The sequence below is a fragment of the Formica exsecta genome, unplaced genomic scaffold, assembly GCF_003651465.1.
Source record: "Formica exsecta isolate Colony F162 unplaced genomic scaffold, ASM365146v1 scaffold196, whole genome shotgun sequence".
Classification (NCBI taxonomy): domain Eukaryota; kingdom Metazoa; phylum Arthropoda; class Insecta; order Hymenoptera; family Formicidae; genus Formica; species Formica exsecta.
The window spans coordinates 87,133-105,397 of NW_021849259.1; the positions used below are offsets into that span (position 1 = coordinate 87,133).

General features: G+C 38.6%; 1 protein-coding gene across 3 annotated transcripts in view; it reads right to left on the reverse strand.

Moving 5' to 3' along the window:
• Nucleotides 1-18,265, reverse strand: part of LOC115234164 — a 35,708-nt gene that overhangs the window by 9,658 nt on the left and 7,785 nt on the right. For 2 of the 3 annotated variants that reach the window (XM_029804959.1, XM_029804960.1), the window contains exon 3: nt 8,132-8,785. The exons of the other annotated variant lie outside the window; for it this stretch is intronic. In XM_029804959.1, the coding sequence (XP_029660819.1) occupies nt 8,132-8,785 (654 nt within the window). The remainder of the gene's footprint in view (nt 1-8,131; nt 8,786-18,265) is intronic. 3 annotated transcript variants of the gene reach the window in all.

The window sequence follows — 18,265 nt, forward strand, 5'->3', positions numbered from 1 at the left end:
TTTTTTTCAAAATAATTCGGCAATTTTTATTTTTACCGAAACGTTTCGCGTTTTCTTGCGTCGCACATGGTGCACTATTATTATTAGATCGTTGCTAATGAAATTGCACGGGCGTCGCACGCCGAGCGGAAGACGCGAGCTCGACAAGTATAAAGTTCATAACTTACAGTTGATAAACGGATCGAAGTCGTGCGTGTGTCCAGTCGCAATCAAGTGTGTTTACACTCGAAAATCGACGAATCCCATTATCTTCGCGAACGATGCGAATAAAGTGTAACAATACCGGTGATACCAGTTCTCTTTCGCGTTCACCCACCCTTGTTTTTGACACTTGGGCACAGAAACTTGAGCGAGAAAACGCCAAACGGGAAAACGAACGGAGTGCGCACTGCACTTCCACTTTTCACCGAATCTTATCCTTTTCACCCGGCGACTCCTTTCTTTCCCGTCCCTGCTCGCCGTCGTCCTCCACCTCGCCAAGCCACCTCCCACGTTATCCAGCGGATGCAGACTGATCGGCCCGATCGGTCAGCGATCGCTTGGTCTCGCGGGACTCCCTCCAACGTCGCGCTCGTTCTCGTCAGGTAGCGGGCAAGGGAGGTCACGAAAGATCGCGCTTGCTTCGGACGTTACGCAACACCATTCGCTCTCCTCGATCGTCTCGACCAAGTAATCCCTTCGAGGAGGGTAAAAAAAAAGGAGTCGTAGGTAGTCCTGAGAAGCCCATGAAAAAAAAAAAAGGACGCGACGCCCGGCGTTACACTCGATCGACGTCCTCGCGGAGCGCTCGAGAGTGCCTCTCTATCCCCCTCCCTCTCGCAGTCGACGACGAAGAGGAAGACGCGGGGAACGTGCATCGACCACGACGCGGTATCGGGGTCGAGAGTTCCACGACCGAGCGCAACGGGCCACCTACCTCCTCTCCTCGGCCACGACGGCGGCGGCAACTCGCCGCATTCGTGCCCGCTTTCCCTCACTCACTCTCTTCTATTCGTGCCGCTCATCTACTACGAGAGCCCCGAGAGAGCGACGTTCTCGCGCGCTCGCAATTGGCCGGCCTACTGGTCGCGTCACGACCAAGTCGCCGAGCGTCGCCGCCGCCGTCTCCAAGTCGCTACTCCTCCCCCGGTGCTTGCGACTCGACGAGGGCGACCGTAGCCCTTCGCTCGGCCTAGCTTCTCGAGTTCCACGAACCTCATTGGGTCCAGATCAAGCGAACACATGAAGAAATATTAGTGAAGAAGAGCGCAGAGAGAGAAGAGAAGAGAGAGAGTTGTTTAATCAATCACGCATATTTTAAGAAAATTAATAATTAAAAGAAAAATTATATGTAATTTAAAAAAAAAAAAAATTATTTTGAGAAAATAAAAAATAAATGTATAATGAATACTTTTTCACATTTGTTCGCTTGATCCGCGGTCGGCTTTAGATTCAAAGGAACCCGGACTCTTTTCGGAATTTGAGAAAACGGCTTAATCTAAGGGCAAGATTACATTTGTCGTACGACAAATTTTTTAAGCATACTGATTGGCTGCAAAATAGAAAATTTCTTGAGTCTTTAGAGATTTTCTATTTTATAGCTAATATGCGCTTAAAAAGTTTGTTGTAATATTGGCTTAAAGATTTAAAGCTTTTTTATATGCTACGCGAAAATAGGAATCAGGTTATCAATCGATTGGAATTGATATATGTTTTAAAAATTTCATACATTTTTTTTGGCATAATTAGAAGAAGGAAAAAAAGAGTAAATTATGATCTTTTATGACCTTTTTTATGACTCCCCCCCCCCCCCTTTTCCGTCATCAGAATACAAATAACATATACTTTTCTAAAATAATATCTAATAATACGTATTGTCTTTCTAAATAATCCTTTGAAAAGATTTAGCGCGTAAATTATAGCAATCGCAGGAGCGAAAAACCGTAAACCAGGTAGATTAAATTTTGCTGCCGGTTAAACGGAAATTACGAGACATTACCGTAACATAGTTGTTGCGTTGCGTGGCGATTATTACGGCGAATTATGCGTGCTCGTGCGTGTCGGCGGCTGTCGGAGTTACGAGTTTGGTCGCGCCTTCTAATCCGGAGATGTAGGGACAGAAGGTAAATTGTGCGCGCGATTAACGCGAGGAAAAGCGAGAGAGACAGGGAGTCAGGGACGACAGAGCGATCCGCGAGCGCAAGAAACAGAGACCTTCGGACAGCGACGGTCCTCTAAGAAGGTCGGCGTGTTAAACGATCAGGAATGCATATCCTCGCGAGGCGAGGAGGTAAAATATGCGCTTCGCCTTCGTTGCACAATCGGACAGCTATTAAGCGTGGACGGATGACGCATATCTCGGACCTTCGCTTTCGGCGAAGGAAGAACGGAAAGGATACGCATAGGGAATGAGAGCGCAATTAGAAGGTAGCAATTTCTGATATATTAATAATAACAGTAACAAAGTTCAGAGTACAAACTATACAAAGTGAAGAAATTGGCAAAGAGCCAGGTTATTGGTGCGCTAACTATTTATTGTTAAATTTTGATCATAAATATATGAATTAAAAATGTTTAGGACAGTTTTCTGGTCCATCTTCAGCATAGATATAAATATATAAAGATTACATTGGTATTTTAAAACCTGACACACACAATATTTGTTGCACTCAAATTTTAAATTAAAATCGAGAGTGTCTACTCAAATTTTGTAAAAAAATTTCGTAAAAATTCCCTGATCTTCCAGGTATTTTTGTTCAAAATTCCAGGTAAAGAGAATATTTTAAAGAATGTTTGGTGCAATTTCCTAAAATAAGTTTTTTTTATTGCTGTTTATTGCTATATAAAGGGAAAACACAAATTCTCATTTACAAGAGCAAAATTATCAAAGAGAGAATTTTTTTTAATTCACTGAATCTCAATAAAATTTCATGCGAATTTCCTGATTTCTTCAGGTATAAGAAAATTCCCTGAGAATTCCAGGTTTTCCATGTTTTTCCAGGAAGTAGACATCCTGTTGATATTCAGAAAAGAGAACTCAGAAAAACTCGCGATCAAAAAAACGATCCAAAACATACAATTTTAATGCATGTTTATTACTAAAATTTAACAATAAATATATAAAAAGTTTGCGCACCAATAACCACGGTCTGGCTCTGACTTGCCAGTTTTTCCACTTTGTATTATCTGATATATTAAATTCCCATTAAGTTTCAATGATCTCATTTAAACTCGAGACTATTACAGACAAAATATCTGAGAATTGCCCTCTTTTTCGTGCTATCAAAAATTTTTTCACGTTTCCGTCATTTCGAAATTTTACAAATACATTCGTATCTCGAACATATTTGACTTTTCGTTATTCTTATATGTATATATATTTTTCTTTATTATATTGATTTATTATATTCAGAGTATCTACTTAAATCTTGTAAAAAATTCCCTGAAGCAAATTTATCAATAAACAAATTCCAAAAAGAAATTTCTCGAGTTCCAATAAAATTCCCTGATTTTTCCAAATAAAAAATTCCTGAAAATTACAGGTTTTTCATGTTTTTAGTAAACACCCTATTTAACTACAATATATATATATGTTGAAATAGCGGAAATTTAATGGTCTTGCAGAAATTTAACGCACATATTTTCTTCTGTCAAAATAATGATTGAATTCGATCATAAAACTCAACGCGCAGAAGTATGTAATTTATATAAAATGCAATCTGTTTTAAGTTTGTATTCCTGCCCGTTCCAAGAAGTCAATGTGGTGCATCCTGGCACTGTGCCGTGCAAGGTCGAAGGTTCAAGGTCGCCAGGAAAGTTCGGTGAAAGGAACAATTTTTTTCACCCAGATCTCGCGCGACTAGTTCGCGACGAATCAACATATTAGATGCAATTTGCATAAATTAAAATAAAAAGCGTATTCAACTGCAGAATTAATATATATGTTTCTTTCTGAATCCCTATAGATCAAAAATAATTCGAATAGAGAGACTGAGATCACAGAGGACTGTATACATTATTCGCATAATTCGATTTCGAGTGATCAACGTGTATACGTAATCGTACAATATAACAATGGATGATTGTTGACGTTATAAACAGAAAAAAAATAAATAAATAAAAAATAAATAAATCGCTCTTCTCGACGCGTTTATCCGATGGCGCGGAAGGGAAACCTCGGAGGGCGGTCGAAGTCGCGCTATTATTATTGACGTCGAATTGGTTACGAGAGAGCATGAGTCTCACTCTCTTGCTCTCATCATCGTCGTCGTCTCGACCTAATTCGCGGACGGAGGAGCCTCGCACGTCCGAGGTGTCCCTGAGCACCAAGGACGCGTTCTCTCGCGTTGGTGAACCGCTGGTCTCACGAGGTTACGCTAGGTTGGAGCCGGCTTAGATCGAGGCTACCCAAGCAGGTAGACCTATGACACGTTACCTCGCGCGACAAAGGACTCGTATTTTTCTATTTCTCCCTCGACGACGAACATTGTCGACTCGACACTTGATCAGAACTTTAAAGAACCTCGGAATATTTTCACGAGAGAGAGCTTTAAGTTTGTCACCATGAAGACTAATGTATAGAGCGTATCAATGTGTTTACCTATATATATATATGACAAATTAATGATTTATATTATATGAAAATAGATATTTTTTCAAATTTTTTTATATGTATATTGAAATATACAATAAGAATTATTTCAGAAATAATAAAGATAAAAATAATCGAAAATAGATTTTCGAATATGTATATTGAAATACGTAATGAGAGAATTATTGCAGGAATAATAAACACGCAGATGATCACCTTAGATGCCAAAAATGAAATATGTTCGCCATCGATATCCCTGATCGAGAAAGACTTTCTCGAAATCCGCTGCATCACGCAAAAAGATCAAATTCGATTAAGTTGGCTGTATAAAAATTTTTTCACGCGATCGTTTGATGAGAAGTTACGACCGTTCTTTCTCGGTATTCTCCGAACCATCTCGCATTTTGTATCGAAGAAAAATGTACAATTCTCTTTGCAATTATATAGTAATCGACGCAGGAACCGATCCCGACTTTGTTAGATAAATAAAGCAGGAGTGCAAATGCCGTTGCAGCAACACGTTGTCGCAATCCTCTGTGCATTATGTGGCTGTTCAACTTTGTGCCCGATCGATTGCCAGGTCGGTCGCGTCAAAGTCCATGGTACGACCGAGTAAACATAATCGCGGACTTTTCGAGGTCAACGCAAGTGCGATGAGCCCCGCCGCTATTCACGAATCCTGTTTAAGGATATAAGACTATTGAATGAAAATAAGGTGAAAAATTATAAAAAATATTGAAGTAAAATAATAGTAATGGCGTAATATCTTTTGCGATTTGTCATCTTGATTTTATTATTAAAAATATATTTTTAAAACAAAGTATCATATTTGCCTATTTGTTTAAATAACAATTTTACACAATATTACAAAAATATTTTTTTTATTCATTTTCTAGACTCCTATAATCCTTTAATCAAACTGTTAAAAGAAGGATCATTTGAAAAATACGTGTTGCTCATGATTTTTCGGTATAAAATTAAGATCTAAATTTTGATTTTTAATGCCTTGCATCTTTTAGATTTTTTGAAGTTTGGCTGTGTACTTAGATATTAAAATAAATTTACTGCTATATTTTAATAATAAATATTCCTATATATAAAAAAAAACTTTCATTTTTATTCCCGAGATTTATCGGTCCCCGTTATTTTTTAGGAAATTGACAAGTAAGTTCGAACATATGTGTTTCATATCGCGTTGTCAACGAGCGCTTTGTGTGTGACACCTTATTTGCGCATGCACATGCCATTATTTTGAAATATGATTCGAGCGATAACACATTTCTTCGATATCGATAACAAACATTTCCCTTGCATTGAACGGTGCAATCTTCTTAAGACTAGACCGTATGGCGACATTCATGAATTGTGGTAGCATAAATCAATAGTGTTGTGATTTCAAAGTGTATTTTATAGAGTTCGATCGAAAGAATGTCAAGTTTAAGCAAACCACTTTTTATCTGCTGCTTTTGTTATATTTCAGTAATCAGATAATTGCAAGAAATTCTATTGTAAAATGGGAAACGTTTTCTTTTCGTCTTTTTTTCATCCCTGCACTGTTGGAAAATTTGTGTTTTCTTGTTAAAAAATATGCCGGTTAAAATTTTTGTGTTAAATATTTAACACATTCATGTGTTAATTTAACATATTGCTGTTGTGTTAATTGAACTCAAATTTTAAATTATTAAAACAACTGAAAAAAAGTGTAAAAATAACACAATGTGCATCTATTTTTAATTTTACACAATAGTTATGTTCCGTATTATTAGTAACAGGATTTATCTGTTAAAAGAGTACAGAAAAAAATATTGATTTAATTCTACAATAGGAATGACAATGACCACAAATCGTTAATAACATTTTTCCAAGTTAATTTTATCATTAAAAATATGTTGATTTTACACAAAATTTATTTCATATTACTTTGAGATCAGATAATTGCAAGAAATTCTATTGTAAAATGGGAAACGTTTTCTTTTCGTCTTTTTTTCATCTCTGCACTGTTGAAAAATTTGTGTTTTCTTGTTAAAAAATATGCCGGTTAAAATTTTTGTGTTAAATATTTAACACATTCATGTGTTAATTTAACATATTGCTGTTGTGTTAATTGAACTCAAATGTTAAATTATTAAAACAACTGAAAAAAGTGTAAAAATAACACAAAGTGCACATATTTTTAATTTTACACAATAGATATATGTCCCGTATTATTAGTGACAGGATTTATATGTTAAAATTTATAGAATAAAAATTTTGATTTTATTCTACAATAGGAGTGACAGTGACTATAGACCGTCAATAACATTTTTCCAAGTTATAATTTTATCATTAAAAATATGTTGATTTTACACAAAATTTATTTCAAATTACTATGAAGTTTGCATTTATTTTGTGTTGAGATATTAACATATTATTAGTGTTACCATTTAATAACACAAAAATTTGTGTGGACTGTTTGAGACATGCGATATATGTTAAATTTAAGTCAAGTTTTCCAACTATGTGCGCGAATTGCAGACGATTTTAGATGTTATCGTGTCATTAACTTTCTTGTTCGACAAAACGAGAAGCATTCGCGCGCAGGAGTCAACGAGGAACATCGAATTTCTCCTTGGCGCGGCGAAACGACCTTGAAATCCGCAGAACGCGACACCGCGCGCACGCGGCCGACTAACACACTTATTATCGGGGGGAGTCTTTTGAGTGATGCCATTGTTCTTCGCGAGGACATCAATGGGGCGGATGAGTTTTTCGCGTGCATTTACGCTAGCTTTCCGCCACGTGCTAAAATTTTTCGTCTTCAATTGCGTTTCATGACGCAGTCATCATCATAACATCATGAAGAACGATGTAAAAATCGTAACAACATAAGAAATATAATATTCTATATATATAACAATAAAATATATAAAAATATATAAGTGTATATATATATATTATTAATCTTGCAATAATTCATATACATCACATGGCGATAAATTTCCAGATATTGATTATGACTGCGTTCGAATAAAGATTAAATAAATTTTCCTTGTGTATTTTATTGTCATTTTATTGTAAAAGATTAAGGTGTAACGGTAATTTTTATGATTGAAAAAGATGGTCCTCCCCCATGTATATTTTTATATAAATAAAATTTTATTTATTCTCTTTGTTGACCCAGTTTTTAAATAAAAATAAATATAATTAAATAAATATTATATATAGAGAGAATTTCTATATAAGAATATATATCGCCACGTGGCATATAATATTGCGTTAAAACGATAAAAGAGATTTAATCGCAAGAAAAAGATGTTGCGATAATTGATAATCAGCTTGTTTTTACATGCACGTGATGAAACTGGGAGAGATATTATTTCAAGCTCTGCGTCCTAACATGTGCACGAAGACCAAAATGGCGGATGGTTCAGGTTAGGTCGCTCTTAGAGAGCGATCAAATGAATTTTATTTTTGCACATTTCAAATATAAAAATATGAATAATAATACTAAAAAAAAAAAAAAAAACATAAAGCTCAGTTGCCGAGTGGCGACGGAGCAGCTTAGAAAAAACGATGACTCACCAAGATAACATCTCAACGTTAATGAGACCAAGCTTCTTAAGAAACCTCAGTTTTTTCCCTTCTTTCGTTTCAGATTCTTCTTCTTCTTCTTCTTCTTCGTTTATAACACAATGGTTACTGCTGCTATTACTGTTATTGCTAGTGTTGCTATCGCTGTTAGTGCTGGTCTCGCCGCTACTATTGCCACCTTCCTCCGTCTTACACTGTGGTCCCTCGTCACTTTGGTCCAGGTTGGCCGCCTTCTGTCCATCCGTCTGAAGGAGGACGCGCTTCGGATTGGGAACCTTGATACGGGCCGCCTGCGTGGATCTCTTCTTCTCGTTCTCATTGAGCAGATCGAAGCACGGTTCCACGCGAACCGGCACGGCAACCATCGGCACGGCCCCGAGCCGGAGTCTGTTCCGCTTCTGATTACCTTGCATCACCTGTTCCCTGCTCTCGTCCTCGTAGAACTCGACGAGGAAGTGGCGGGAGCAGACGCGCGCCGTGTTGATGTTGAAGGGCGCCTCGCCGTTGGCGAGGGGCTCGCGACCGCATGCGCGCACCCACAACTCGCGCACTTCTGGCTTGTGCGGAAATCGGTGATAGCGGACCGATTGTTTGCGGGTCCGACGATGGCTATTGCGGCACGTTGATACGGCACACTGCGGCATCCTATCGGGAGTGACTTGGAGTTATCTATACGAGACGACGACGAAGTGAACTCGAGCGCGGGCGTGATCTTAATGGAAAATGTTCTCCTCTCCTCAAACCGTTGTGAACGAAATCAAGATGCGGGGACGGATGAGGGATGTATACGTCCCTACTTTTGGAAAAGGAAAATGCTGATTCGTCATCCAGTATCCAATGAAATAAGGACCAATCTTATTCCAGCCTTAAAGTAAAAAAAAAATAGATCGATCCTTAAAATGACCTTCGACAAGAATAATGAGATTTTTCAGGTACAGGAAAAGAAAATGATGGAGACGAAGAAAACAGTGGGACGCACGAGGGAAAAAGAAAGGTAGTATGTAAGATATATATTGCGTCTAAGATTAAGTGAAAATTTAATTTAAAAGGAAAAAGAGGGAATAAGATGCGGGTTTATGCAGAGATGAAGATACAAAATGCATTGAAATGAATAATAACGACGCTCAGATAAATAACACGTGGTTGTTGAAACTTTGGATGCAAATATCTCTTCCCCCTCTCGACAAATTTTAGTATTTTAAAGTAAAAAAACAAAGGGGTGGTAGAACCAATAATGCGAAAACAAGGGAGAGAGAGAGAAAGAGAGAGAGAGAGAGAGAGGGTGAGAAAGAGACAGGGGAGCGAGTGAGAAAAAGTGGAGAGATGAAACAAGCAATGTCGAACAATGATATATGCGACGAGATTCAGTGCGTAGCGTTCGCGAGAGGTGTCGCCTTTTGTACCCTGTTACGATGATCGACTACCCGTTCGTATCGAGATGGCGTTGTAAGTGATAGAACAAATAATCAAATGACCGACCGGCTGGCCGGCCGGCCGGCCGGCGTCTGAAGCGGCGTGGAGAACGCGATTGAAAAGAGAGAGCGCAAAGAGAGACAGAGAGAGAGAGAGAGAGAGAGAGAGAGACTCACCTCACAAATGGATCTTGATGACACCGGAAATGAACGCGTATATGCCGGAGAGAAAAGGATAGAAAGAATCTCGCGAGGGATGAACGTTGAAGCCGCGTAAAAAAAAAAAAAACAAAACACAAGGACGAAACGAAAAAAACACAGGGACGATGACACGCACGCACACAAACACAGGGATGATTACGCGCTTCACCCGCACTCGCGACGCTTCTCCACCGAACTGACGTCTTGTTCCGATCGGCCTGTAGCGTAAGAGGTGGCAGCTGCGTGTACCGTGCCTGCGTGAACCCGGTGAACCAATGATCGTGCTCCACCGTCTACCGTCGCGGCAGGGATGACGAGGAGGACGTCGGTCGGGTGGAGGAGAGCGGGGAGCGGGGAGGGGGAGGAGGGGGGCAGAGAGAGAGAGGGAGGAAGAGGGGCGCGCAGCAACCTGGGGTTGTTGCAAGGAACGGCCGCGTGCGCGAAGGCCGTCGGCCTTCGAAGGGAAAACGCGGGGGAGGGAGGAAGATCGCCGCGCGAAAGCCACCGCGAATCGAGGGTCCTTTTTAGGGTCCTTTTCGGCACCCTCGTGGCGCGCACGCCTTCCGCGTTATCCCGCGCGGGATATCGTTATCTCGTCGACCTGTGTGGCACCTTCACTTTCTCTTCTACGACGTGTTTTTACTTTATCACTTATATGTATCACCGCACTCCTCCGTAATGTTCGATCGGTATCTAACGAAAACTTTTGTGTTCTCCAATGTGGATAACAAATATATATCACCGTTATCGCACTATCGCTTTATCACAATATCATTGTTTCTTTGATACCTCCGTCTTCCTATCTTGACCTCGTCTCCTGATTATTCCTTTTTTTTTTTCTTCGCTGCGTGACAAAGCAGTGCCAAATTGTAGTCGTTGTAGCGATAGCTTGCACTGCGCGCCTTGCAATGTCAAAAATATCTTATGATCAAAATATATTATCAATTCTCTAAAAGTATACATGTTAACATCTTCTTGAATTTTTGAATTTTTTAAGCGTATTTAACTACTCTTATCCCAAGTCTATAATTTATAAATATTTCTATAAACTGTTCTTGGAAGAGTCATTATATAAATATCTTATTTGTCTTTCTTCTGATATTTTCTCGTCGCCCGTTATTCCAATCGTCTAAATGATTTCGAGTCACGGGGCGTATTGAGATGAGTATGTTTCTCTAACCGTGCACTCTCGCTAATTATTTGTAACACGATTATAATACGTCGAAAGATGAAGAGATCCTTGCGGGACTGACATGATAAATATCCGTTATGTCAATCAATTTAAAAAAAAATTAAAATTTTATATCTAGTAATATCAAAAGGGGATCGCGCGTTTTCGATTCAATATAATAATATAATAATTAACTGAAAGGATAAAAATCAACATTTAATCATTTCGTCTTGTAAAACGATGCATTTTTTGAAATTTAGTCACTGGAAAAAGATGCTTATTCTTGACGAGAAATATGCATGTCTATTCTACCCCTACATGAGATTTCTGAAGCAGTGACAGGTATAGTTTTTGAGAGAAAGTTTTGGATATGTTATTCATTCCCGAGGGGTTGAACGAAGAGAAAGTTGAGCGACACGAAAAAAACAAAAGGATTCCAAGGATTCTCATCAATTTAATGAAACATTAACATTAACGCAAAAAGAGTAAACTCGAGACTGCTTTACCGTGATTAATCTGGCGTATCGATCGCGATAGAATTTCGGCTATAATTAGGTCAGATTTTTCTTCCTCTTCTTCTTCTTTTATCGTACAAAATATTACGAACAAGCCGATCGATGCCGATAACAGTAACGATTCGCCATTTACAACGTAATAGCAAGAGAATACATGCAAATAACGAGTACTTGGACGGGTCGCTCCAGCGGCGAGAGATTTTAACGCTATCGAAATAGGTCCAGGAGCTTGTCCTCCGACATCTCCAGAATTATTAAATCCCTCCCGTGATCATGGATATTATAAGACACGAAATCGTCGATGAATGATAAAGTCAAATCATAAACTATTCTTTTAGACTCGTGTATGTGTTATCAAACTCCCAATTCGATTTTTATACATTTTTCATTAATTTTATTAAAAATTTGCTATTATAGTCAAAATCGATGACCGATGTAATCATGACGATCGGTAGAATCTGCTAGATATATTTGTATAAATATCGATATATATGGAGATCGTGACCAGTTCGATCGTCTATTGTGTAGCTTGTTCGATTAGAAATCCGCACCCGCTTCGGGGAGGCTTTATTGATCAGGAAATTATTGACACCATTACGTTCTCGTAACAGTCAGCCAAAATTAATCATAAACGAAACGTTCGAGCGAGACTAATTGTGTAGGCATGTCTAACAAAAGGATCATTCTAAAAATCTTTTAAATTTTAAAGCTCTTTTGTTAATCTGTCTGTTTTACCTGCTATTCTGTAAAATATCTTTTGTTTCGTTTTCGAAATTAAAAACAATAGTCAGTTTAATAGACGTGTCCGTTCTAAGGCTTGAGAAAGTTCTCAGGATTTATTACTATAACTAGAATGTCTATATATTCGCAATATTAAAAGAGAAATAAATAGAGTATGGTCTTAAAATACTTATCGATTAACTATGACACCTAAGAAATATCTGACATAATAATTATACTTAAAAAATATTTAATGAAAAAAGTATTTCTCTCAAGAAATATTTAAACAGGCTAAATATTTAACAATTAAGTATTCGTTAAATTTAATTTTTTTGGAAAAGTTTTCGTCGCGGCTCTTCTCGCTCTCATCTCTGTTAGAGAGCGATTTGGAGGCGTCTTCGCGGAGGCTCCGCCGAGGAACGTTTTTGCATCCCGTTCTCCTTCCCTCGATCGCTCGCGTGGGTCTCCCCCGATCGAGCGAAGGAAAGAAGCCGCCGAAAAGAAGAGCGACCGCGCACGGAGGAGGCCTGCCTGGCCTCGGTGCGGTTCACCAAACGGCCGCTCAAATAAGGACAGACTAATTTCCGGTTATCTCTCTCTCTCTCTCTCTCTCTCACCTTCCTCAGGCACGCGACTCTTTTCGACTCTTTCGCTCAATTTTCGTCACGAGCTTCGGCAAGTTTTTTTTCATTTCAAAGCGCACTTCAATCGTAACACTGTTTTCGGAGATTAATTCGTATTAACTTCATTATTTATTCAAAGGGCTCTTGAAGAGTTTAAACCTCTCGGAGGAAAATTATTTTCTCTTCGAGAAAAAGAGATTGTGTGAAAACTAGATTAGTAATAGATTCTGTATTTATTAATTCGTATAAATTTGTTCCTCTACGTTTTGATATCTTTCAGATCACGCGACCACTGGTTCTTTTTCATGGTTTCACTTTGCAACTCATTGAAAAGTTCTTTATAAGTGTTCGAACCAACGGATCTTAGATAAGATCCGAAACTTTCACGCCGAAACATTTCGACCGAATCCGTTATTCGAATAATCCGAATGATTTGGGCTTGCTGGGAATACCGACCGGCTCCGGATCGCGTTAGAGTTCCCTCGGATACCTGGTTCCGCAAATATCTAGGGGCCTGCGCCTTGTTCCCATCATCGGCTCCTCGCGGCCCTTCCCGCCGGAATATGCGGCCGGAGAGACAGAGAGAAAAGGGAGCCCCGGTTCGCTCGCTTCCTCTCTCACAGCCGACACCCGGACACACTATCCTTCGCCCTCCCGTGGCTCTCTCATGCGCGCAGCTCGATTCGCCGCCGCCGCCGTCACCGCTGCTGCCACCGCCATCGCCGCGACGCACAGCTGGCGCAGGAGGGAAACGGCGTCGTCGGCCCCGTGGCCACCAGACGCGCGCCTGGAGAACGATGGAGGATGATGCGCAGCTGCGGCGAGAGCTGAGAGGATGAAGTGGGGCAGGTCGAAGAAGAGTTTCAGCGCCCACGGAAAACGGAGAGGCGATATCTTGCACGGCGAAGAGGCAGGCAGGCAGGCAGGCAGGCAGGCATGCAGACAGACATCGTCGTATATCGACGAATTTTTCTACATGTGCACGTCATTTTCCTTACGAGCAACTATTCGCGTTTGTATGAAGGGTGTGACCTTCAGCCTTGATTTCGGTCCCTTTCGAAGCGAATTTGAACGGAGAGAGATACGAAAGAAGAGGATGAATCGAATTTTAAATTAAAATTGATGTTGTTTATTCACGGTACCAATCCCCTGTCATTGAAAAAAAATGATACTTTTGTTTCTACATCATATATTTTATAATTTTTCTAACTATTTTTCGAACGAATTTATATCGAAACAGAAAAGATAATTAATTCTCTTCTCTCCGACCATCTTTCTTCGTCATATAAATATTCCTCATACAGGGTGTCTACTCAAATCTTGTAAAAAATGAAAATTCCCTGATTTTCCATTTTTGTTCAAAATCCCAGATAAAGAGAATATTTTAAAGATTTTTTGGTCCAATTTCCTAAAATAAGTTTTTTTATTGTTTTACGCATTTTCTAATGTTTTTCACTCAGACGAAGGAGAAACACAAAGCCACTTAAGTTTCAAATACTAGATTTACAAATGTATTAAAAAAAAAAAAAAACTGAATAGCTTTTGTCAAGATTAAAATTTAATTTGCATGACATTTCCATTTTTAATCACTAAAAATTAAAGTAAAGAATATATACCGCATATTCAATATTTTGTTAAGACATTGAATATATAAACAGAGATAAATATATATCTATAATATATTTTAAACACACAATTCAGGAAGATTGCCTACTGCTTATAGTTTAAGAGTAAAATTATTAAAAAAAGAATTTTTTTTTAAATTTCCCCGAGTCCCAATAAAATTCCCTGATTTCTCCAGGTACAAAAAAATTCCCTCAGAATTCCAGGTTTCCCACATTTTCTCAAAGAGTAGACACCTTGTCATATGACATATTCGCGTTTCTCGACATCGTGCCCGGATAGCAACAACGAGGAAGGCAGCGAGACGAGAAACGCTCTCTTGTTGAGGGGAAATGAAAGAACGACCGTGGATCGACCAACGCGATACATCCTCCTCTCATCCTTTCCGCGATACTCATACGATAGCTTCACGTGTCAAGATGATTAACTCTATGATCGAGTGAAATTTAAAATATTCGCAACGGCACGATCGTCTGAACGTTCCGTCATAATTTACATCGATACGCATTTTGACATGCGAGTGTTATCGTGTTTTTATCGCACGATTAAAAATTATTCTTGCATTTAATGTCGTATTTAATGCGGGAACAGTTCGTACACCTGCACTTGGCGAAAATGCACAGCTGCGATTGTATCTTCATAATATCTTTAGCATACTAGCGAGTTTTACAAGAATTGTAAACATGATTGTTTACAGATTGTCCAACTTAAATCTGAATTTTTTTTTTCATGAAAATGCAATGTGTATTCTTTATATATTTTGTAAAATTACTTAATTAATAAAATCAATTCCAAATCGATGTAAAATACTTTTTATGAAGATTTCTCTTTTTCGCAAGATTTTTAAAAATTTTTTATTTAAGACAGAATATCTTAATAGACATGAAAGAGGACTAACAAATCTTAAGAAGAGAGAGAATCTTTTTTAAAACTTTAAGTACGTATAATTTGCCGACAAAGACGCGTGTGTATTTGTAATTTTTTTCAAATCTTTATTCACATTTTTTGTACTACATTGTAATTGACTCTTCAGATTTGTAAATATTTCTTTAAGATTATTGACATCATCATTTTTCAAAAAATGTACAAAGCGTTATTTTACTTGGAATTTTCTAAAATTTATTTATAAAGGAAATAGTCTCTTTATTCAAGATCCAAATTGTTACGGTATACGGTATACGCACAATTATCAACCCAACATTCCTTTTGAACATTACTTGGAAACCTAAAAGTCCTTTAACGTCATTGACGTCATAGATTTTTATTACTTGATGCAATTCAAACTATATCTCTTATTGTCAAATTTTCTTTCCTTTAACCTGATTTTTACTTTCTTTTGTACTTTTGTACCTAAAAAAGGAAAAAGATATACAACAGGGATTAAATGAGATGAGAAAAGAGAAATTTGCAAGACTGCTGTTTTTGAAAGTCAAAAATAAGTTTGACATTGAAAGAAACTCAGGTTAAAGTAACAAAATGATTAATAGATTAATACCAAAAAAACTTTAAGTACTTGCATCTCCAGGCTGTTTTACTACCGACTTTATTTTAAAAATTTTGTTAGACCACACATTACGCTGACTAGAATGCAAAATGGAATTTTAGTACAAAGGTGTGGTTATAAATGCTATAACCTCTCTCTTAACTCTCTCCCTCTCTTTTGAATTACAGACTGATGCGCTTCTTCTGCTTTCTCTTCTCGCCTGCTCTTCCTGTCATCATCGGCGAAAGAACACGAGAGAAAGGGAGATGCATGAAGAGAGATATAGAGAGAGACTCTGACTGAACGCGGAGAGGGGAGGTACCCTTCATCCTTGAGGTGGGGTCCGGCTACCCCGCTGCTACCGCTTCGCCGGGATCAATACCCACCACCCCGACCAAGGTCCAAGCCACCCTCTCCCTTTGCCTGTACGCCCGCTCTGTCTGCCTGCCAAACCTGCCAAGTCGCGCTGGAGTCTCTAGGGAACCACAAGCGGCTCTTCTCGTAGACTTGCGCGTTTGCGATCGGACAGATCCAAGATCATTCCTCGATCAGAACGTATAGATCAACCCGTTAGCGAATATCACGCTTATGCGAGCTAGTTTTATAACTAAAACCCTCTACTCTTTCTCTCTCCGCCCACATCGCGATGGCATGACGCGACGTTAACCTCGCTCGACCTGTTGCTCGCACGTTGAAAAAAAAAAGGAATCCAACTAGCAGTTTAGGTTTCTATTCGAATGAGATATATTCTCGTCATGTATTCGCGTGTTCTATTTATCGGCATGTGCCCTCGAGGGCCTAATTTCTGTACTCGAGATTATTTACACGTCGATATGGAAAGCACGTGGTGGTCCCGAGATCACCCAACGCTGATAGCCAACAACGATTCGTGCTACCATTGCCATCGCAATTGTGTACCATACGACGAAGATATACATTTCCAATTATATAATTACAATATTAAAATTAATTAATCACGATACGTCTGGTACAATGGTGGTTTATTTAGAGAATAAAATTGAAATTTGATTTAGATTGTAATATACATATTGTTTAAAATCCAGTTAATAATTTATAACATTGATTTTAATGGCAGGGCTAGTTTCGGGAATTCGATGCATAAATTTTGGTTTAGACACAACGAATTTTAAAAGAATATGTAACATTCTAATAAAACATAAGCTACGTGATATTTATGTATTAATTTTGGCACGAGATGGATTGGGAATCATCTTCTTTGTCGTATATAACGAAACGCCGTTCAAAATCTGCAAACACCCCGTTGGATCTCTTGATGAGATCTATTCAGACTGGGAACCACTAAGGAGGATCTGGTTTCATATTCGGGTTTGACGAGTAACAGACGAAGCTCCGCGTACGCGCGTATCTGCTTTGTAAAATGCAGATAAATTTTCGAAACTCCTTAACTGTCCATTAAAAATAATGCAAATAATGTTCATAAATTTTTCAATTAAAAAATTTTCGAGAAACGCTCAATATTTATAAATTAGGCTAATAAACGAGATAAATGACGTTACTAGTGAATATGCTTTGCTATTCTATGAAAGCCCTTCGTGGTCCCTTATTAGAAAATATATATCTGTCTAAAAAAAAAAAAAAAAAAAGATCGAAACTTTTAAATTTATTTTCGTTCTAATATTAATATTAACGATACAAATCGAAAAATCTATTGGTTCCTTTAAATATTTTATATCGCTCAAAAGAAAGAGATGGAGTATTCTATAACAGTTTTAGATAAAATTATATACATTTTTCTTATACAGATATATTATCTTACTGCAAGTATCTATATATTTATTTATGAAAAACTCGTATCTTTGAGAAAAAATTGTTTTATCTAAAAATTATAGTACTCCAAGCTTTTGAGAGATAATATATATTTATCACATTTAACACACGTATAAATGTGTGTGTATACCTAAATAATATACATATATCATTTGTCACAGTGCCGGTAAAAATTTGACGAATTGACGTAGGAACAAAAAACTTTGGAGAATATCCAGATTTTCTGTGCGCTCATGCTGGTCTCGCTTCGCTTCGGATACCTGCTCTATCTGGCTCTCGTTATAGCGGCAACGACAGCGGCAGTGGTGGTGCGAGAGGGGTCAGAGTCCGCTCGGAGGGCGACGGAATTGCGAAGGGGATCGCCGGAGGGGGCGAACGAGAGAAAGCGAGAGAGAAGACGGACTGGAGGGTTGATCCGAGGGTGGTGGCGGCGGCGATGCTGATCGTGACGGTGGGTAGTGATGGCGTTGGCGGTGCGCGATGCTAACGGACGGTTACCGGGGTCTTTGGATCACACACGCCGGATGACGTCACTCCCCGGCGTTACCAGGATACGAGGGATCGGAAG